We start from the raw sequence: 22,341 nt of genomic DNA, 5'->3' as shown, positions 1-22,341 counted from the left end.
AGCCAAATATTTTTCCAGGACCCTTGATAAATTCCAGGACCTTTGATGAAGTTTGATCAATTCCAAACCTTTTCCAGTACTGGATTTTTTTTTTTTTAATTTCAAAATATTTCCAGGAATTTCATGACCGTGGGGACCCTGGTTACAGGTGCAACCTACTTGTGTTTGTTTTGGGCAGCCTAGGACATAAAAGGCTTCCAACAACTTGGGATGCTGAACAAAAACAGCCAAGCTGCTTGCAAAATTCTGTGCAATCTCTTCTATCATTGGTAGCCGCCAAATATGACTATTTGACCAGGATTTGCTGACTGTACTTTTTTACAGCACCGTGTACATATTTGTGTTCTTGTATATGTATCTCTTATGTGGACATAAACAAATTATTAACCCATTAAAACCAGGAAAGCATCTGTGTCATTTTCGATTTTAACCACATTAACCATTATTTTATACTTTGGCTATTCAAATAGCAGATATAAAAGCTCATAGCGCGTCACTTTGCGTCGCGCTATGAGCTTGTAGATCTGTTATTTTTGAAAAATCGTTTGAATATATATACATTTTAAAGCAAACATTACTCAAATATTTGCCCTGGATATTGGTGTCCCTGGAACAAAATACTTCGGCCAAATACATATAACTTTGGGGGTTTAATATGAAAAAGTTTGAGAACAACTGATATAGCAACATATGTTTTTCAGAAAACTGTTAGGATTCAGAAGACATTATTTTAAGAATCAGCCTCAGGTCTTAATGGGTTAAAGAGTGTGTGTGTGTGTGTGTGTGTGTGTGTGTGTGTGTGTGTGTGTGTGTGTGTGTGTGTGTGTGTGTGTGTGTGTGTGTGTGTGTGTGTGTGTGTGTGTGTTACCTCTCAGGTGTAGTGTCAGGTTGTTGTTTTTGTCCAGCAGGATGCTCGGGAAGGATAGACTGAAAAACAATGTAGAATTGTACCATTTATGGATGTATACTTGTTTCTGATTGGCTGGAAGATGTGCATTTACCACACATAGTTCAGGTCAATTACTGCACTCTATTACAGGCACAGTTAAAACACATTGTATTACCAATTTAATATCTTAGTTCCATTAACGTGTTTACAAATTTATTTGGTGTTTGGATGCTACATATTTAGTTTAGCGAATTTAATGAATGTCCATGAACTATTGGCTCCAATCCATCACATCAGCACTCATAATGGAATAGCAGTCCAGAAACTATCCATGACAGCAAACAAATTACCAGACTAATTGAACCTATAATCGAAGTGAATTGCAATACTTCATGTGAGTGATGGCAATGGTAAAATAACCATCACTTATGTTTCCCTATTCTGTGGTTTGAGTAGCCTCACCAGTAATCTTATCTGTCGGAGCCATGAATTGGTTTATTGTAATCATGAATTGGTTTATTGTTATGATGATGGTTTGGTTTTCATTATGTTGTTTGTTTATGCACAATCACTGGGGTACGTGAATAATTAGGTTACGGGCATGGGGGCGGACACATTGTTACCTGAAAAGAACCACCTGTGAGAGGGGGTGTGTGGGACGCTGTATTTTTTTGTTGACCGCTTTATTTGCTTTATTGTTCTGATCACTGTGATTATGTTGTCATAAAGTTTGAGCTTAGTTTAACTAAGTTCTTTATCTTCCTTTAATAAAACCCCTTAAATGCATTCTTTGGATCCAGCGAATCTTCCTTTTGTTAAGCGGAGCGCGTCAGACAATAGACAATGGCCCATCTCATCGCCTCTAAGCCACTTATTTAGTTTGGTCTCCAGCAGTCACACACTCATCCATCACCCCACATTGACACTTGGTGGAATAGGGCCGTTTTCTAACATTTTTCAAACGTCGTATCACAGATTTGAGTGCACATACTGTAGTCCTATGGATGTCTATAGTAAAAACGGTGATAATTTTTTTTAATGATATTCTGATGTGAATCGAGGAACATTGTGAAGGATAGTACACAACAGAACCATAACCTGTTTCCCCTGTTGCCCTCTGGGAGGCGCTACAGGTGCATCAAAGTAAGGACAGACAGACTCAAACATAGCTTCTTCCCCAGAGCCCCCAGAGCCATCACCGTGTTCAATGCAAAGATGCACTGATCCCCCCCCCCACCCATGACAGAGTATATTTATTATTATTAGCACTACTATGCATTGTGCATTTAAATTGTATATTTTCATACACTACAGTATTTATGTTGTTGTTGAATGTTGTTTGAGCACACAATTGTGCTTACATGGTCCTGCACTTATTTAGTTATGACAACAAATTCAGATACAACCATTTAAATCCTGCATTTAGATCTGAAAACACAGAACACAAAGGTGGCGAAGAAGAGTGGACAGCTGCGTTTTCATACAGTCTCAAAGTACAGGATTTAAAGAGTACATTAGGGTACATACTGTACTGTATTATAGATACAGTATGTACAGTACTTACAGAGTATATTATTATGGCATATGATTACAGATGGTATGTTACTCTAATTTCATGATGACATGACAAGGTACCTGAGACTCCGATAGGCTGAGGCTCTCAGGGGCCATTTTCGATTGGTCCTTCTGATCGGGAAGAGGCTCCGGTTGGATTTCCAGGTCTAGGAGACTCTGTGATTGGTCAATGAGAGGGGTGACCGTGTTCTGACTGCTCCCCTCACTCAAGATAGGCTCTGATGGGGCGGGGCTTGGATCGTCCAGTACGACCAGGACTTCCTCTTTCTGAGGAGTCTGAAACGTGAATGATCAATTATTCATACAAACATATTGTCGGTCGCTATCGGTGGAAACTGTATATCGAAAACAGTTACTTTTCAGGAAACGAAAAAAAAAAAGAACCTGTGTTCCAATGGATCCAGTGTAGTTATAATTTAGCCACTCTTGTTAATACTTTTCATTGGTTCAATATTTAATTATAAAACCCACAGACACACTTACAATGATCCCTGGCTAATAAGCCTTATATGCCTTAATACATTACAATTGCACTGCATAACTAAAAATAAAAACACCTTAAATATTTTAGAAATAGTTCATCTTTTACTCAAGGGGGACAAAGCCTGTTCGCAAGTTGAACACTAGATCTGCTATTTTCACAATTTTTGCAAAGAAATAAATGTATAAAAAAAAAAACTAGAAACATGGAGATACAAGGTTTACACAATAAACAATAATATATAGAAACATTCATACCCAATCTATACATGCGTGCGCGCACACACACACACACACACACACACACACACACAAACACACTCTTGTACAAGTTATTTTTTGGTTATCACTTCTCATGTGTGTGTGTGTATGGCGTGTGTATGTGTATGCGTGTGTACGTGCGTACATACATACCCCATAGCTACTATAAAGGGCGTGTCCAGGTTTGGGTCTGGGGGGCAGAGGGGGGCCTCTTTTCAGCGTCTTTTGACCCTGCGTCTGATTGGACGGTGTGGGGGAAGGGGCGGGGCTATCCTTGGAGGGAGGAGGTGTCTGAATGGACGGTGTGGGAGAAGGGGCAGGGCTATCCTTGATGGGAGGAGGCGGCTGTTCAGCTGATGAGGGAGGAGGGGTGGAGCTTAATTTGGAGGGAGGGACCGGATTGGCTGTAGATGACGAAGTGGAAGTGACGGTAGGAGGGGGCGGCCGGCCAGGAATGTTTTTGATTGGTGGAGGGCGAAGGGGGAGGAACTTAGCCCCCGCTGGTCTGGGGCGGGAGAAAAGAGAGAGAGAAAGAGAGAGATTCAAGTTTACTGTCACCTCACAAGTTTACAGGTGTAAAATTCTTTCTCATACAAGATTTTACAGTTTCAAGAAGAGGCTGAAGAATGGAGATGGAAAGAAACAAGGAAAACAGTCAGATAACAAGACACAATATCCATATCAATAATATAGTACCAGCAATGTGAAATATATACGGTGATGCTGCATGATACAAATTCTATAAAATGGAGCAGAATGCTTCAAACTCAAAAAGACATCCTGGAACTGTTGTGCTATTGGCATTCAGTTGATTTTCAATACCATTCCTACATAGAGAGAGAGAGAGCGAGCGAGAAACCGAAAGAGCAAAAAGAGAGAGGGAAGGAGGGGGAGAAAGAGAAACATGGCGATGAAAGCAGATAAACACAGATGTTGGGTTCTCACTGGACGCAAAAGCATAGAAGAAAATCTACCGGATGCCAAAATGATTGCTGAACATCAGGAGCCGGCTGCGGCGCTACGCAGGCGGTATGAACAGCCAAACTGGTTAACATGGGCGCCGAAAGGAAAACTGGCTGCAATTTGCAACTCTTCAGCGTCCGGTGTGAGCCCAGCGAAAGATAATCTGAGTTCCCAGAAGTTTTCGCCGGCTCGGCGAGGAACTTCTGGGCCAAACCCCCTGTATTTGTGGGCGGGATGTACGTCACGCTCTGAATCTGAGCGGACACGCCTCTTACCGGTTGCAACTCGTCTAAAAAGTCCGACGAGAGGCAAACAGCAGTACACAACAATGGCGGTCGAAATTTCTCAAGGGGAAATTGCTTCCCGTCGATCCTATTTAGATGCAACACCCACTGCATGTGGATCCCGCCCCCTATTCTTCATTGGCTGTTGATTTGAATCACAACGCAGTGGCCGCGCCCCCGCTGTCCAAACTCCGAGGCAATGCCTCCCAGACTAAGCGAAAGACAGATGGAGAGACAGGGAGATAAATGTAGATAGAAGAAGAGATAGCCATCCTTAAGGGATTTTAAGTCTTAAGTCTTTCCTTCACGATACATAAACAGTCTGTCCCAGCTCACCGTGGAGGGAGAGAAGGCTCTGCGGCCTTGGTCTGGGCCCCAGCAGGAGTCTTCCTCTGGGCTACAGTGGGTACAGGGGGTTTGGAGGGTACTGGGGTAGTAGACGTGGGGGTTGGTGGTTTTGTGGCTCCCGTCGGGGGTTTGGGTGGTCCAGTTTGGGCGGTGGGTGGGGGTTTGGGTGCAACAGGGTCTGGTGGGGGTCCAGACGGCTTGGGGGCCAGTGATGGAGCTGTGGGTGTAGGAACATTTCACAAGTAAACATTTTAAAATGGTATTAAAACACTGAAACCCTATCGCGAAAATAGTCAACCTGCAAGCTCACAAACAATCCATCGCATCACGACACGTTGTGAGCTTGTAGATCTGTTTCGGGGGGAATTTACAACACTCGATATAACACCTCCCAACGTGAGCCAGTTCAAAGGCGTTGGCAAATCTACATCGGCTTGCATAAAAATATATCTAAACATGTTATTTTGTAGACTGTCAGAGATGTGTCAGCACGTTTGCGAGCACGCTCTTGAATTAATTTGGATCAAAGTGTATGAGATGCTATGATGAAATGCTGTGTAGGATAAACGTCAGATTTAATATGTGTGTGTCAAATTAAATTCAGTGAAAGGGAGTAGTCTGCCATAATATTTTAGTTTGGTTGATGTACACTCCTGCCTTTAGTCTTAAAGTAAATGTTCTTGTTACAAACATCCTGTTTATTCACAATAACAGAACGTCATGTATTTGTGCACTGCTCTGTGTGTGTGTGTGTGTGTGTGTGTGTGTGTGTGTGTGTGTGTGTGTGTGTGTGTGTGTGTGTGTGTGTGTGTGTGTGTGTGTGCGCGTGCGTGTGTTTTTTCAGTCAGCATGTCAGCATGTCAAACACCCACACATACCACAAGAGTTATGTGGATAGTTATTATGCACAGCCAAGACGCAGAAAAACACATGAAATCACTCTGACACACACTGTCAAACACACACACACACACACACACCAAATAGCATCTCTTCTGACCCAAACAAAAGATACACAGCACACTTATATGAATGATGTAGAAATACAGTCTGTGACAGTGACACTCGTGTACACACACACACACACAAAACAGTGCCGTTTGTGTTGTTCTAGCACAAACATGGCATGTTTCTCTCACATGGGGGGGTTGCATAACCCTATAAACCCTGCCTTTCACACACACACACACACACACACACACACACACACACACACACACACACACACACACACACTCAGATCTCTCCTCAAGTCCTCTATTGTCCTGTTACACACAAACACACACACACTCTCTCTCTCTCTCTCTCTCTCACCACTGGCTCTGCGTGGCAAGGTCAGTGTTGGTGGTTTGACAGGAAGTACTGGTCGACCGCTTCCCGTTTTCACTACAACAAACAAACAAAAAATACTGATTTAACAACAACAATAAATACAACTTCCTCATCTGAACGGGTTAATGTTAATAATAAATATGTATATATATATATGTTACAGTATGATTGAAAAAACTGTCAGATTGAAAAAGGAGTGCTCGTTTTCTTCAAGTTCAACTCCCGCGCTCCCCCGCAGCGGGGCGGGGCAGGGCCCCCCGTCAAAAAAAGAAAAGACATCTCGGAAGTACCGAGACGAGGGGCAACGATGATTTACTATTCTGTCCGAAGTCACCTTCAGATGGTGCGCCTCCGTCGGTGAACGAGTGCACCTTTTTCAATCTGACTGGTGTTCCAATTGTACTGTGACACACACATATCTCTCTCTCTATATATATATATAATATCACTGTATCAAGAAGCTGCCAAAAATCTTTATAAAGCTTTGTTTTTCATTAAACTGAGATTGAGAATCATCCGACTCATTAATATCATATGATTTTTGGTCATCATATGATGACCAAAAATAATTTAACCGGCAGTCTGTTCTGTCCCAATAATTTATTTTGTTGCTATTCTGTAATAGAATAACAATGCTATGAACAGGTTCTGTTAAGGGCTGTTGGATTTCTCTTATCACAGAAGTCAAACTTCCTCTTTTATGTTTGTTCAAACACTGTATTTCAGTTGATTCAAGCCCTCCTTCACCAACAATACACCTTGTTCAAACATTGATTTAACCGAGGCTGAACAGAGTTTATTTCAAGTAGAATGATAGGAGAGTGTACTGAACGTGTGCAACTCAAAATCAATACTGATAACACCCAGTGAAGCTCGAGTAAACACCTTTCATACTTTATGGAAAGAGTCCAACCGAACAAAAACTTTTTTCGTTCAATTTCCCGTAACAAAGAACGTTCTGAGAGTGTTATATACTGCCTCAGACAGTACTGAGACTGAATGCCAGACCCCGCCCACTCAGTAATCTGCCCATATAGCTAAATGAATCTGCCTAGCAACACGGCAGCTCGCTCCATCGGTCGCCCTAGCCACTGCTGGAACTGGTGGTTTTAATAATATGTGGATTTCCCTCTGACGCACCGTGGGAAATTTGAGACTGAGGTTTTGTCATTTCTTGGCGACGGGTTGTATTGCGTTTATGCAAGGGATTACAGAGGTGTTTGTTCCTGCTGGAGGTTGGCTCGTGAGACTACTACCTAACCTCATCAGTCGACGTCTCTTCAAAACTATTGCTGCTTTCATTGCTGGCAGAATCAAGCCTTGGGCAGAATGAGGAAACAAAACTAAATACAGTATACGGTTATCACGCCCACCTTGAACATCTGACCAACTTCTGACCAATCACACTGTCCGAAGTTATTTTTTAGCTAGTCAGAACGTCTCGGAGGCGCAAGAAAAGAACAGCCAGGCAAAGTTCTGAGAGGCACTGCCGAAGTTCTGTTCTGAATGATATAATTTTACAGTTATTGCCTACCCTGTTCCAACAAACTTTGGACGACAGTTGGAGTATGTAACACTTTGGATGGAGCATTTGGATGCTTTCTCTTTATTATATCCTAACAGGAATCTAACCATCATTGTTCATACTACGTTCACACTACAAGTCTATCAACTTTTACTAAATGGTTAGCTGGTTATCTTCAGTTGTTCTCTGCTAGCATGAAGCCTTATGCCAGTGTCGCACTCAAGCTCAAAAATCTACCAGCAGCGCATTAAGCGCAATGTGTTGTGAGCTTGTAGATCAGCTATTTTCAGTGTGCAACATCATTGTGTAACAGCTTTACAATTACAAACTGATTAGCTGGTTACCTAACATGGAGCTCTATATCAAAATTATTCCGAACCCTGCAGCTCACCAGCTTGGATGTTGGATGCGTGCGTCGTCTCCGTGTTTGAATCTGGTCTCTGTGCATCAGCCTGCGTTTCTGCTCCATCGCCTGCATTACCTCCAACCTCCACAGTGGGTCTGGGGGGCAGAGCCGGAGAGACAGGCCCAGCCACAGTGCTCTTTTCCCGGCTAGATGCGCCGACACTGGCCCTGGGGGCTACAGTCGGTCTGGGTGGGGGTCTGTGGCTGGTTGGGGTGGAGGGGTTGGAGCTGCTGTCGCTCGGGGAGGGGGTGGCTTTAGGTGGAGGGGGTCTGGGGGCGGGGACTGGGGCTGGGACATTGGAGAGAAGGGTTTCACTGGGAGGTGGTGGTTTTGGGGGAAGTACAGAGGGTTTTTCACTGGTTTCAGGGGGTTCAGATGCTAAAGCAGGCTCTGGATTTGGGGGACTAGAACAAGCCGAGTCAGTCAAGAGTTGGGGGGCTGAGTTGAGATTTAAAGTGCTGGCGTCGCTCGTTTTTGGGGTCTCAGCGACACCCGAGTCTGACCCTGATGCTGGCGAACTTCCCTCTTCCCATAATCCTTTGCAGGAGGGTCTGGGTTTGGGGGCGACGGTGGGAGGGCCCGGTTTGGTCGGAAGTTGCCCCTGGAGACGCGGGCGGGGCCGCGGTTCGGGTCTCTTAGGCACCGCAACCTCCTCGTTAACCTCGCTAGCAGCTCCACGATCGCCATGGTTACCGTCTCCACAGCCAACGTCAGCTGACTGTTGTTGCTGTTCGAAGGCCAGGATCCTGGCTTTCAGAGTTCCCATTTCCTCGTCGTCCTCCTCCTCTTCGCTGTCCGATTGGCTGAGCCCGCTCCCGTCGCTACGGTGATCGGGGAAGCCCCAGTCGTCTGAGCTGAACGCGTCCAACAGCTCCTGCAGGTACTTCCCCTGACTCACTTCCTGTTTGGTGAGGTCACTTCCCTTGCGGGCGGCGGCGAGCGTGGCCAGGCCGTCCGCGCGGAGTTTCACCAGGGTCTGAACTTTGACCTCCCTGCTGATTGGCCGCAGGCTGGCCTTAGAACGGGGGCGTGGCCTTGGCCGCTCCAGCGGGGTGACGGCGGGGTCAGTGGGACGGGTTGCCACGGCGACCACCTCGGCGGCAGAGAAGGGCTCCCATTGGTCAGTCTGAGCGCCGGAGGTCGAGGACAGAGGTGAGATGTTTGTGGACGGGTGTGTGTGTGTTGAGGAGTGTGTGTCTGAGGAGGAGTGTGTGTTTATGGCGGAGTGTGTGTGTGTTGAGGAGGGGTGTGTGTGTAGAGTGCGTTCAGCCTCAGCGTGTGCGTTTGCTCCCAGAAATTCGGACAGCGAGATGAGCGATGATTGGCCTGTGGAGGTGGCGATATCATCAACGTGAGACGGTTCGGGAGCGCAGGGGAAGGAAGGACGGGCGGGCTTCACTGGTTTGGCTATACACACACACACACACACACACACACACACGCACACACGCACACACACACATCAATATTAGGTTGTAAACAGACTTGATTGACAGGTAATCAAACTAATCGATTTGACTGATTACAAAAAATAAACGCTAATCGATAATTTTGTTAAGTAATCAATTAATAATCAATCGCTATTTTGGGCATAGGCTAAGTTTCCAAAGATTTGAAAAAAAAGTGAAAATAGGCGATCAGCTATTTTTCCATGACATCATTGTGCGATGAAATATGAAAGAGGGCTTAAGTGGTTAATCTATTCGACGATATATAAAAACATTTTAAAAAAAGGGGCTCTCAATTACTTGATTAATCGACTGAATAATCACTAAGAAAATAATGGATAGTTGCAGCCATAAAGTGAATCGAGATGTTTCTAAAAACATCCAGACATTAATGATGGTAATAACTAAAGAGCGGCGTCTTACGGGGGGCGGGGCGGAGTTTAGGGGCGGAGCCTGTGTCCGTCTGCGTGGCGATGGTCGTCTTGGAGACGGAGCAATGTGAGGAAGAGGAGGGGGGAGGAAGGAGAACCTGCTCCTGTGACTTCTCCCTGATCACCTCCTCATAGGACGGAGGAGGCTAGAGAGAAAGAGAGAGACGTGGAGAGAGAGAGAGAGAGAGAGCGAGACAGACATACAGAGAGAGACAAATAGAGAGAGAGACAGAGAGAGTAAACAGTGAGCTAATAAATAAACAAATGTGGTCAATTACATTTGGAGAAGTCTACAGACAGACAGACAGACAGACAGGGTGCCCGGGCATTCTGCTCGGCCACTCTGGAATGCTAATAAAGCGTTTTTGCTACACTTGTTTTTCTCCTAGGCTTTATGCCCTCATGTGATTGGAATTTTTGCAAATGTTTTGCTCTTGTAGCACTTTGAGATTTGTTTTAAATGTAAAAGTGCGTTATAAATAAAATGAATTATTACTATAATTATTATTACAGACAGACAGACAGACAGACAGACACCTGGATGAGGGACGGATCGTTGGGAGGGATTGTTGCGCCCCAGATCTGTGCGCTGGGGGGAGGGGGAGGAGGGATGCCCCCAGAGGCTCCTGGGAACCCGGAAATGGAGGCCAGCGGCTCCGCTGACAGGATGGTGATCTCCGGTCGCCTGCCAACACACAGGGAATAACAGGAAGTCAGCGCACATCATCATTATAAAAAAATTGAGAAAAGTATAAGAGGAGAGAACAGAGAGAGAGAGAGCTCCACCCATCTGGGAGTGCAAGTGGCACAAAACAAACCGCTGCTGTGTCACATGATAGTTTCAACAACTACCTTACATGAGGACTGCATAGCCGGATCTTATGCCCGATTTATCCTTAGTTGCGTGCTGATGTCTGTCACGGAAAATAGCAGATCTAAGAGCTCACAACACGTCGCAGTGCAACGCATTGTATACTTGTATATCTGCTATTTTCTGTGCGAGACACGATATGCAACCAAGTAAGTATAAATCGGGCTTTACCTTCTGTCTCTGTCTCTTGTGTTCCTCCATAGCAGGTCTTACCTTCTGTCTCTCTCTCTGCTCGTCTCACCGAGAGAGGTGGACCTTGTGGAAGCTAACAGACAGAAAGACAGGTAGACAAAAAGACAGATAGACGGGTGAGACAGAATTCATGCAAAACATCTTCATCTACATAGAGAAAGGCAGTTTGTCATCAAGTGTTTTGTACAAAAAACATTAATGAGAAATACAACGTTTGGAACTGTGATGCAACAGTTCATTATAGAGCTGTGGCATTAAGCGCAGTCCTTTTGAGGTGCCGACTAACAGAAAAGGACACTACAACAATCAATAAATATTCTGCTCTACTTTGTTGTTTTAAGGTGGCTTTCTGCCGCACCAAGTGGCGGCGGTAAGCGTTGGAAAGCGCCTGTTGCCGAAAGATCTGCTGTTGAATGGGCGGTGGGTACACTGTCGTGTCGGGTTGCATGCTCGGTCGGCTTTCGACCGTCGGATAGCAGCGGGCTTGTTGTTGAAAAAGACGTCAAGCCATAGGCTATTTTTTAGCAACCGCCATAGTAGCCGTTAGCCTGAAAACCAGACGAATCTGCCAGAGCTAAAAAAGAAAATCTTCATTCGACTGCCAGTCTGTAGTAATCTGTTGCAGTCCGTTTCGTGGAGAGCTATGTTTAACCATAGTAGTGTCTAGTGTCTTGATGGTTTAAGGTGAACATGATGACATGACATAATCTTGGTGACTTGGCTGCTAATGTAAAGCCTACGGACATAATTTTAGGTGTGATTTTCAACAGATAAGGTGGTCCAGTCTTCTTTTTAACAGCAAGTAACGCCTCTAAAATTAAGTTGGTACAGGCTCAATTGTTGGAGAGACTTCAGGTCAAAGTTCTCTTTATTTCCCTGTAACCACAATCTTCTTTCCATGCCGTGGTATATGATGTAGTAGAGATAGTCACAAGGAACTAAACGAGATAAAAAGGCAAATACCAGACCTGGCATGACCAAGGCTGTCTCTTTCTGAATGTTTACGGGGATGACTGAGTTATCCTGTGCAAAGTCACACCTAGCACTGAGTCCAATGAGTTTGATTCAAGCCAGGTGTGAGTGCTTAAATCAGTCATCCCCCATCCCACAGAAATAATTTACAACTCCTGCTGATCTGGAAAAAGTCTTCCGCACATTCATCTTCATTTAGCATTTATTCCTCCCGTCCAGTTTACTGCAACTCCATATCACTCTTTTAACTTCTCACTTGTAAATGAGCTCTCAAACCTCAATGTGACTCTCCTGCTTAAATAAAATAAAGGTTACATACATGCATACGTATACTCTGGCTTCAAAAAGAAAAACCTATCTTGTCTCCAGTTAGATCTGAACGCTGTAGCCAGACTGTTAACCAAAAACAAAAAGAGCAGAGCACATTAAACCAATTAATTTCAAGATTGTATTTATTACTTTTATGGCACGTCTCGGACTCGGCCTAGTCTAGACTTCTTAAAGAATAACCCCATATGAGCAAGAGTGTGGCCTGAGATCCTTAGGCAGAGCCCATCTGATCTAAATTGAAGGCAAAAGGCAGTCGTGCCTTTGCCACTAGGGGCCAGCCTGACAACACCAGGCTAGCAAGTTAAATGTTGGGTTTTAAATCAGTTTTAAATCACTTGTCAAAACACATTTTTACAGACCTGCTTTTACTACCAGTTTAGTCTGTTAGTGTTCTTATCTTTTTATGCTCTTTTTATGTTTCTCACAAAGTTTTTTGTGTTGTTTTGATGTTGTGTGAAGCGCTTTGTAATAAAACCGTTTTAAAAAGCGCTAATACGCCATACAGTTTATTATGTTATGACAGAAGAAGGTGTTGTGTAAAACACGAGGGATGAATACTCACTCCTTTTGATGACAGCTCTGATGGAGGACAGCGGACCGTGGCTGAAGAGGGAAAAAGGGAAAAGATTAGTCACGACTTCTTCGCCTCCGTCATCTCCTCTCTCTCTCCGTCTCTTTTTCCATACAGGCACAGTTTGGTTGAAAGCCACAGTCATCACAGTGACAAACATAGACTTGAATAAAAGTATATCATTCAAACATAGTCATTTGTCTTGGAATTTTTAGGCCTCAAACCTTCGACACTGTAAGTATGATGAATGGTTTCAAATGAGATTATCTGACATGTGTTAACTTTATCATGCAGTTCATCTGACCTCATCTAATCCACAGGGACAGGTTGAAGCTGTGACCTTTCCCACGATCTGAGTCACATGGTCACGTAAACTCTATGTAGAACACACATACTTACTGTATACGGTCAGTCTATTGTAAGAGGACTCAAGGACACATGACGAGGAAAGGAAACAACTCAAACAAGGAGACGTGAGGTCATATGACCTCATGTCAACTGTGTAAAAAACGCTGGCCTCTTTTTTTAGTGCCTTCCTGTTCAGTTCTCAAGTTGAAACGCATGCATTATGGTCCATGTTTGAGATACTCTAATGAATTATAATAATCTTAAAATAATTTAGCCTTCTTTTTAGTTGTTGTCGGGGTATTTGTCACAGTATATTTCCAGATTTTGCACATAACGTGAAATTTGTCCTCTGTATTGAGCCCATCCTAACTATTAGGAGCAGTGGAGAAGTGTCATTAATACAGCAGCCAGGGAGCAGTTAGGGGTTCAGAAACATGTTGAATTGTTTCAACTTGAGAACAGGTCGGCTCTCAGCGTTAACCACTTAAACCCCATATGGTTGAGTTGAGTGGAGTCCCTCAGGGCTCTATACTAGCGTATTGTGAGCTTGTCGATCTGCCATTTTTCCACGTAGCAGCCCTGGAGAAAAGCTGGGGTTTAAGTGGTTAAAACCCAGAGATGACCTCACATGGACCTTGACATTTGTAATCCAGCTACTACAAGTTGCTCTCATCACTAGAACCTGACCAAATGGCAGGTTTTTGGCTTCAATGCCGATCTCGATCTCGAGTTCTAGAGCACTGGTTACCAATAATTGTGTCATAAAGTGAAACATATTCTAATAAATTAGATTTTTTTTATTTAATTTGTACGCAAGAAATTAATACAAATGGCTTATTGTATTTTATTTTTTGGGGGGTAGCCACTAATTATTTCTCCCCAATTTAGTCATTATGCCAATTAATTCCTCCCACTGCTTGTCACTGCTGTTGTACCCTCCTGGCTCACCTGCCAGTGAGGAGCCCCAACCGGGAGGACGTAGCACCTCCGTTCTACCACTCCGGCTTAATATTCCACACTGACAGGCTCCTCCCCAGCCCTTAGGAGTGCGTGCAGTGACAAAATATCACCCTCCCCGCACGGTTTCCCTCCCTCGAACACGGACCAATTGTGTTCAAATAGACACTCAGCCAAGTCGGATGCAGCGCGGTGGATTCGAAGTACCCCTAGACTACGCGGTGGTGGGCAGCTACTTTCACAAGTAGCTTTTTATTTAACCACTTTAGCCGAAAATAGTCGATCTACAAGCTCGTAGTTTGGCTATTTTTGAAAATGTTTTCATATATTGGTCTGCCTCTAACTCATGGCAAAGGGGGTTGTTATTACATTAGTTTTTCTACTGTGGACGACATTTTATAAATACCTAAAAGAATACCAAAGACTAACTGATGTTTTTAAACATCATAAACAACAGAGAGGAGTGACTGCTTAACGCATTCCATCTGTCTGAAACTGAACACACATACAGAAAGCAGGGCTCCATGTCCTGTCCGAGGAAACTGGAGATAGCTAGAGGGCAGATAAGACAGGAAAAGACCTCGCTCACTTCCAGCCAGAAGCAATGGAACTTCCCTTTAACACAGTGTGTCACACAGACACACACAAACACAAAATCAGTTGGTTGGGTTTGGCATGTTAAAATGGGTGTAACATCAGTATCCTCATGGCCAATTAGATTTGATTGTGTATGGTTAGGTTTGGGAAATATTCAAATGCAGTCCAAGAGGTGCACGCACATCCAAAAATACATTTCGACCGGTGCTGGATCACACAGGCAACACAGCAGAGAGGAAAAAGAACGGTGTGCAGATCTTTTTCTTCTCTCTAGCTTTGGGAAATATTGAAATTGGAATGGATGTTAGTAAATGCAAAGTCCCCCAAAAGTGTGCAAAACTGCTGTGTGTGTGCATGCCTGTGTGACATTGTCTCCACCCATTGTTTTAAAACAGTAACATATCCCTGCTTTGAACAACGGACCCCAAGTAGAGGATTTTCTAGTTTCACGTTGCTCAAGAGCACAGCGGTTTGTCTGTTTTCACTTACAAAGTTCTAACTATGACCAGACAAACATGACTCATGACACACACACACACACGTGTGTTACTATACTTATAAGGACATCAACATTAGGACAGCATTGAAAACTGAGGAAAAGTAATCGGAAAATAGCAGATCTATAAGCTCACAAAGTTGGCAGCTTGTAGATGGACTATTTTTGGTGTGTGACGTCGCTGCACAACTAAGAATAAAACAGGGAAAACTCTAACCCTAACCCTCACACCAAAAAATCTAAATGTCTAATCTTGAATCTTTTCCAATTTCTTTTTTTTTTTTACCATAAAACCAAATGTTTTCTTTTGAGTGGACCAAGGAAATGGTCCTCACAATGTCTATTAGGACCAATACAAGTACACACACACACACACACACACACACACACACACACACACACACAGTATGCCTCAGTTAAAGTCCAGTTGTTTTAAATCTCTGTGGGTTTATTAGTCATGTTTATGGTTTCTGTGTCTCTTCCATGTCTCCATTTGTGTCTTTGACTCTCCTATTTCTCTCTCTCTCTGTCTGTTTTTCTCTCTCTTTCTCTGTCTCCAAAACTCTTTCCTTCTCTGGCGTGTTGCTACGGCAACCAGCCAGCACTGTGAATACTTTCAGGAGTGTGTCAGTGAGGGAAGAAGAAGTCCCGGCAACGAGCTGACCTCAGCACTGCACCGGGACACCACCAAAAAATAGTACCACACCTTTACTGAGAGAGAGAAATACAGAGAGAGAGACAGATGTTACATTGCTTTGGCAATGTAAACATATGCTTTGTTATGCCAATAAAGCCCCTTTGAATTGAATTTCATTTTGAGAGAGAGAGAGAGAGGCACTTCAAAGGCACTTCATCAAGGATGAACACAGTGGATCTAACATGTAACTTGCCCACAGAAACTAATAGCTCCACCTACAGAATGTCCATCGACCTCACCATGTGAAACAAATCAACTCAAATCAAAACACACCTCCCTGGTCACTAAAACCACAACACACAAATCAAAAGCACACTTTCCTGTACGGGTCTTTGACCACACAGGCTAACTCCACCCACAGAAGGTGCCCACACAGCCTCGCCAGGTGAGGCAAATCAAACAGCAGGGGGTGAGGGACTGTGTGGAGAAAGGGTGGAGGGGGCCGATGAAGAGAATGAGAGGAAGAGTATAATGTGTCTTACCTGTGTCGGTGCTCCGGTTTGTGTCTATCTGGACGACCTACAGACAGACAGACAGACAGACAGACTCCATAAGTAATCTCAACTGAATGTTTTTCACAATAAATTAAACTTCACATTAACCGCTTGAACCCCAGCATCCATATTCTGGGAGGGCAAAGAGATTTGGTGTAGACAGAAGAAAAGAAAACATCACACATATCTTCATACAAAGACAACGAGAGAGAGAGAGCGAGAGAGAGAGAGCATAACAAAGAACAGGAGTAGCTTTAAGCAGAGTGCTGAGTTAGTAGTTGTGTCTGTGTGTGTGTGTGTGTGTGTGTGTGTGTGTGTGTGTGTGTGTGTGTGTGTGTGTGTGTGTGTGTGTGTGTGTGTGTGTGTGTGTGTGTGTGTGTGTGTGTGTGTGTGTGTGTGTGTGTGTGTGTGTGCGTGTGCGTGTGCGTGCGCGTATTCTTCTTACCTCCAGTCAAAACTTCACACACCCAACATTCAACATGAGCGTTTGACTTCTCCTCTGTCACTTTTTCTCTTTTCCTCTCTCTCTCTCTGCCTGTCTCTCTCCTTCCTCAACTGCTTCAAACTATTTCCATTCTCTTTCCTCTCAAACGCCAACTGGACAGACAGCGCTCCTACGTTTTGCCTGGCTGCGATTGGTCGTTTGGGATGAGGTCATCCAGGAAGTGACCTTCTGATTGGTCGGTGTAGAGTTCTGCTGCAGTCATCAACAGTTTTTTTTACAACATCCAGATGTTTCTCCAGCTGGCATCACACACACACACTCAAGTTTTACCTTCCCCCTCCCCACAGTCGCACACGCACACATACAAATATATATACGAACAAACACAGGTACCACATGACATACACACACACTATAGTTTTACCCCACACACAGAAACAAATACAAACGTGCATGCAGATCATGCATGGCATGTAGACTAGCCATAGCACATACACACACACACACATTTTATTGACATTTTTATCCCTAAAACCTAAATTGGCAAATTCTCACCCTTCTTTAAGGTATGCGATATGGAGTCCTTCTGATCTTCTGATCTATACTTTGCTGCTATCAGGACAGGATCAGAACAAGATGAACAGATACAGATAGGTCGAGGGTTCTGTTTCCAGATCAGAGCAGTGGAGTGTTTGACCACTTGAACCCCAGCGCCCCCTATTTTGAGGGGAAAATGACTTACAAGATCACAACGCGCTTGTCGATCGGCTATTTCTGGTGAAGAGATTTGGTGTAGAAGGAAACGAGAGCAGAACCAAGTACAGAGCCGACACAGGTCAGTTTCACTAAGTATATAGACTAGAGGGTTTAAGAGGTTAGAGGTTAAGAGAACATGTTTGGACATGCCTTCAAGCAGTCGGCATGAGAACAAAGGGGGGTTTGGTTGGTCAAGAGGTTTGAATTACAGTAGAGAAGCATTAGTACAATTTATGTTCAGACTGGCAGTCCAAATAACATTTTTGCCAACAGAGATTGGAATCAGATGTGTCAGGTCTCAACAGCATAAATCAAATCACATGCAAAAAGATTTTTGCGAATCAGATTCAAACCACACTCTGGGTTTCCTGTCTGGGTGCTACTCGAGGGGGGTGCACATGCCTGCACAATTCTATATTAAAATTGCCTAATGGGTGGGTCAGTCGGTTGGTTGGTCGACCACCCGTCAAATGCACATAATGCAGTCAAATGCGTATACAGTATATGGGGTCAAATCCACATACAGTATATGGAGTCAAATCCACATACAGTATATGGAGTCAAATCCACATACAGTATATGGAGTCAAATCCACATACAGTATATGGAGTCAAATCCACATACAGTATATGGAGTCAAATCCACATACAGTATATGGAGATCAACATGCACTTATGTCAGACACAACATAAACCAAATGCACATATATGGAGATTAGATTTTCAACATGCACTGATCATGGATCGGCAGTGCGACATACTGTAGTAGGTGACCCGAACCAAACTCTAGATATGAGGGCTGCTTGAGGCACAAACCTCTAGTATGGACAAAATGTCCATACTAGCGATACAATATACACTACAATTTAACAATGGGTTCAAACATATTTTAAATGGTGTAGCAACAGAGAAAACTAAACATTCTTTAAAAAAAATCATATTACAGGTCTATTACACTCTTATATCCCTGACATTCGTAGGTGATTTGAAATGTGATTCAAATCCGATTTCTGCAGATGTGTCTCAGTCTGTATACTCAGACACTGAATCATGATTTATACTTCGACTACTTCTCGGCCTAAAGCCCATGACCCACCTAATTCCAACACATTTTGCTAGTCTGGGATGGCTCAGGGTAGAAGATAGGGTTAAGTAAGTAATTAAAAATGGGATTGTTTTTTAAGATAGTAAAAAGGGGCAGTGCCCTCAATACCCTCATACCTGACTAACTACTTCTCCAAAGTGATTGACACCCACAGCCACAATACTAGAGGGAGCGACAACGATCTGGTACCACCCATCTATAGAACAAACATGGGAAAATTCTCATTCTACTACTCTGCCCCCCAGGGGTGCACTGGTCGCTTCACGTGACACCACGGCGTTCCCACAGTTTTTTTTCCACGCGCAGGTACGGATGTGCACGCACGTGCACGCTAGAACACGTCTCCCTCCATTCATGAGCCAAGTCCCCAAAATGGCTACTTTGCATAACAGGTTTACAAAAGAGTGTGCAAATGCATCCTCACTCCTTGCATACACTAGCATTATTTTGGCTTCAGTAGCCACTGCTGCCAGTATCCTATCTGCACGCAACAATGCCTCAGCCACCATCGAAGAAGAGAAAGATACTCGCTCAAAGAAAACTTTTAGATTCAGCTCCTATAATTCAAGGCATTCCTTGAAGATTTACAAAGACTAAAACTTCAAATACAAACATGTTTCCTACTATGCATACACATTAAGGTAAAATAAAATGCACGTGACGTGCGCTCAAAGTTATTAAAATAGCGTTCCGCCAGTAAAGGAATCACCATTTCCTTCTGCCAGTCTGCCACCAAAATGTAGAATTCCCAGGACTTTTTGGTGTTATCCTTTTAGCCTAAATGTCTGACTGTACATTGTGTTGAGCAGTTTACATTTCTGACTAATAAAGTATTCAAAAACCACAGCAACCAATGCAGTTGGTTGACGATGTCTGAATACAAACATCTTATCTGATCACTTGCAAATAACAGTGTGGACAGTCAGTCCTAAAAGATCAGATTTCACAAACAAATGGGATTTGCCAGCAGTCTGAAGTGGGTGGTCGACATCCTCTAGAGGTCTGTGCAGCAGTCATTTCTGCAGGGACCTGTCTATGACACCTGTCCATGGGACATGTTGACCATGTGACATGTGGTTCTGAGAATGCTTCAACTACTTCAAATTAAATCCACTGGACTGAAAAGCAAAAGTACATGGCCGTGTCTGTTCCCCGTTTCCAATACTGTAAGAGATGGAACACAATATTTAACCACACGTTCACTTATGACATGCCACTATTAGGAGCATGTCATAAGTGAACAACACCACCAGTGTGTCACGAATCACGATGTGACACTGTGAGCTTGTAGATCTGATATTTTAGCTATATGTGGTAGTACTAGTAGGGCTTAGTGGTTAATTACTATTAGAATGGCAGTCCAATCCTACTTAGAATGTCTTATTAGAATGTCAATTATTACAATTATTTTTCTAACCGTTATTATACATTTGTAGCTAATTTGGAAGCAAGTTGCAGCAGCAATGTTCCAACAAGTGAAAAAAAAGTGGTAGCAGCCAAGTGAAGAGCAAGTCCACACAGTATCAGTGCTTCTATTCAGACACAAGACATTTGCATTTAGGTCAGACACTTAAACCAATTCATTCCAAAGGTGTTTGATAGCAGGGCTCCAGACTAACGTTTTGTTACACTGGTGAGCCTAACCTATATCGCAGACCCTGAGGGCTTTAGAAAAAGAGAGGACCAAACATTTTCGGGGCGGCTGACATTAAAAGAACAGGAAGGCTGTAGCTCCACTAATGGGTCTAAAATCAATGTGCTGTCAAAATCTATACACTGTCAATACACACGCACGCACACACACACGCACACACGAAGGGAATAGAGCAGTGTGAGACAGAGGGAAAGATAATGGTACAAAGGACTGACAGGGAGGGGAGAGGCAGCATGAAAGAGAAACAGACAGAGAGGGAAAACAAATGGAGAATAGAGAGAGACTGAGACACACAAAGAGAGAGAGTGAGAGATAGTGTGTGTGTGTGTGTGTGTGTGTGTGTGTGTGTGTGTGTGTGTGTGTGTGTGTGTGTGTGTGTGTGTGTGTGTGTGTGTGTGTGTGTGTGTGTGTGTGAGACATTAAAATAATGGGTCTTAGTCTTGGCACTACCATGTACCATTACTGTCACCCTGGAATGTGTGTGTATACTGTCTGTCTGTATATCTCTCTGTCTGTCTGTCTATCTGTGTGTCTGTGTGTCTGTCTGTGTGTGTGTGTGTGTGTGTGTGTGTGTGTGTGTGTGTGTGTGTGTGTGTGTGTGTGTGTGTGTGTGTGTGTGTTGGGGGGGTCAAGCAGGTGCACACGCCACAACACGTGAGTGTGCATATACACACCCTCCCTCGCTGATATAATCAAAAACAGCTGATGAAAAAATGACAAGAGTTTCGAAGAATGTGTGTGTGTGTGTCTGTGTTTTACACTTAAAAACATATCCTAGCTGATCTTCAAGTTCACAACACATCACACCGCAAATAGTTGTGAGCTTGTAGATCAGCTATTTTCTGCACAGAGATGTGGTGTAGAGGGGGGGGGGGAGGACCTAGCGTACAGCCCTATGAGGACACCTATCAACTAAGTATAATAGACATTGAGTTGTAGATATTAAGTTAGATATTAACTTTACTTGACCACTTCTTGAACCCTATTCTTTGGAGAACATTCTGCAAACATAGTAGATCTACAAGCTTGCAACGTGATGTGTTGTGTGAGCTTGTAGATTGGCTATTTTCGGCAAAGAGAATAAGATTTGGTGTAGAGGGAATGAGTCTAGTACAGAGCCCTGGGGGACTCCAGTCAATGAAATACACAGTATTTGTGGTTTAGCTACAGTCAGTAATAGACAGATATTGAGTTCACAGATATTGAGCTAATAGACAGATATTAAGTTGATTTGCAATAAGTTAATAGACATTTTTAGGTAGATCATTCTTTAGGCCAGTGGTTCTCAAAGTGGGGTTAGAGTTAAGGTTCCAAATGGACCCTTACAGGTCTGTAACTCTTAGAGCAGTGGTTCTCAAACTTTTTCATGTCAAGGACCCCCAAATTGACACTTATTAGCCCGCAGACACCCATTTGAAAATGCCAGGGACCCCCATAAGAGAAGATTTTTAAGGCTCTAGGAGTGATTCTCAACTATTTTAATTAATTTCAAGGACCCCCAGTTTGACATGCAATAGGCTACGGGCCCCCATTTAATGACATTTCTATCTCTGTGACCCCAATGTATATTAGAAAATCAATATCAATTTAACTCTGAGAGTGTACAAATGGAACCAAATGGACCCGTTTAGGGTCCATTTGGTTCCATTTGTACACTCTCAGAGTTACAGACCCATAAGGGTCCATTTGGTTCCCATTGCTCCCAACTATCCATCATTTAGCTGGGGACCCCCTGGAACTCCCTCAAGGGCCCCTAGGGACCCCCGGACTACACTTTGAAAACCAATGTCTTAAGAGTGTACACATGGATCCAAATGGACCATTTTGTTCCATTTGTACACTCTCAAGTTCATTAAAAAGTGTGACAACCACTGATTATTTGACACTGCAGTCTGTGAATAATTATGCTAATTCA

General features: G+C 43.6%; 1 protein-coding gene across 2 annotated transcripts in view; it reads right to left on the bottom strand.

Annotated features, from left to right (window-relative positions):
* The window catches only part of LOC311035378 (uncharacterized protein), a 28,765-nt gene that overhangs the window by 5,675 nt on the left and 749 nt on the right, over positions 1-22,341 (bottom strand). For both annotated transcript variants that reach the window (XM_084043541.1, XM_084043542.1), the window contains exons 3-13: positions 16,456-16,492; positions 12,870-12,910; positions 11,027-11,078; positions 10,480-10,627; positions 9,935-10,088; positions 8,049-9,470; positions 6,115-6,186; positions 4,789-5,017; positions 3,359-3,710; positions 2,525-2,740; positions 869-927 (exon numbers count right to left, since the gene is read on the bottom strand). In XM_084043541.1, the coding sequence (XP_083899667.1) occupies positions 869-927; positions 2,525-2,740; positions 3,359-3,710; positions 4,789-5,017; positions 6,115-6,186; positions 8,049-9,470; positions 9,935-10,088; positions 10,480-10,627; positions 11,027-11,078; positions 12,870-12,910; positions 16,456-16,492 (2,782 nt within the window). The remainder of the gene's footprint in view (positions 1-868; positions 928-2,524; positions 2,741-3,358; positions 3,711-4,788; positions 5,018-6,114; positions 6,187-8,048; positions 9,471-9,934; positions 10,089-10,479; positions 10,628-11,026; positions 11,079-12,869; positions 12,911-16,455; positions 16,493-22,341) is intronic.

The sequence above is a fragment of the Gymnoscopelus microlampas genome (genome assembly GCF_963454915.1).
Source record: "Gymnoscopelus microlampas genome assembly, chromosome: 19".
NCBI lineage: Eukaryota > Metazoa > Chordata > Actinopteri > Myctophiformes > Myctophidae > Gymnoscopelus > Gymnoscopelus microlampas.
Note: the sequence above shows the minus strand (reverse complement) of the source record. Positions and strands in the feature narration are given on the sequence as shown.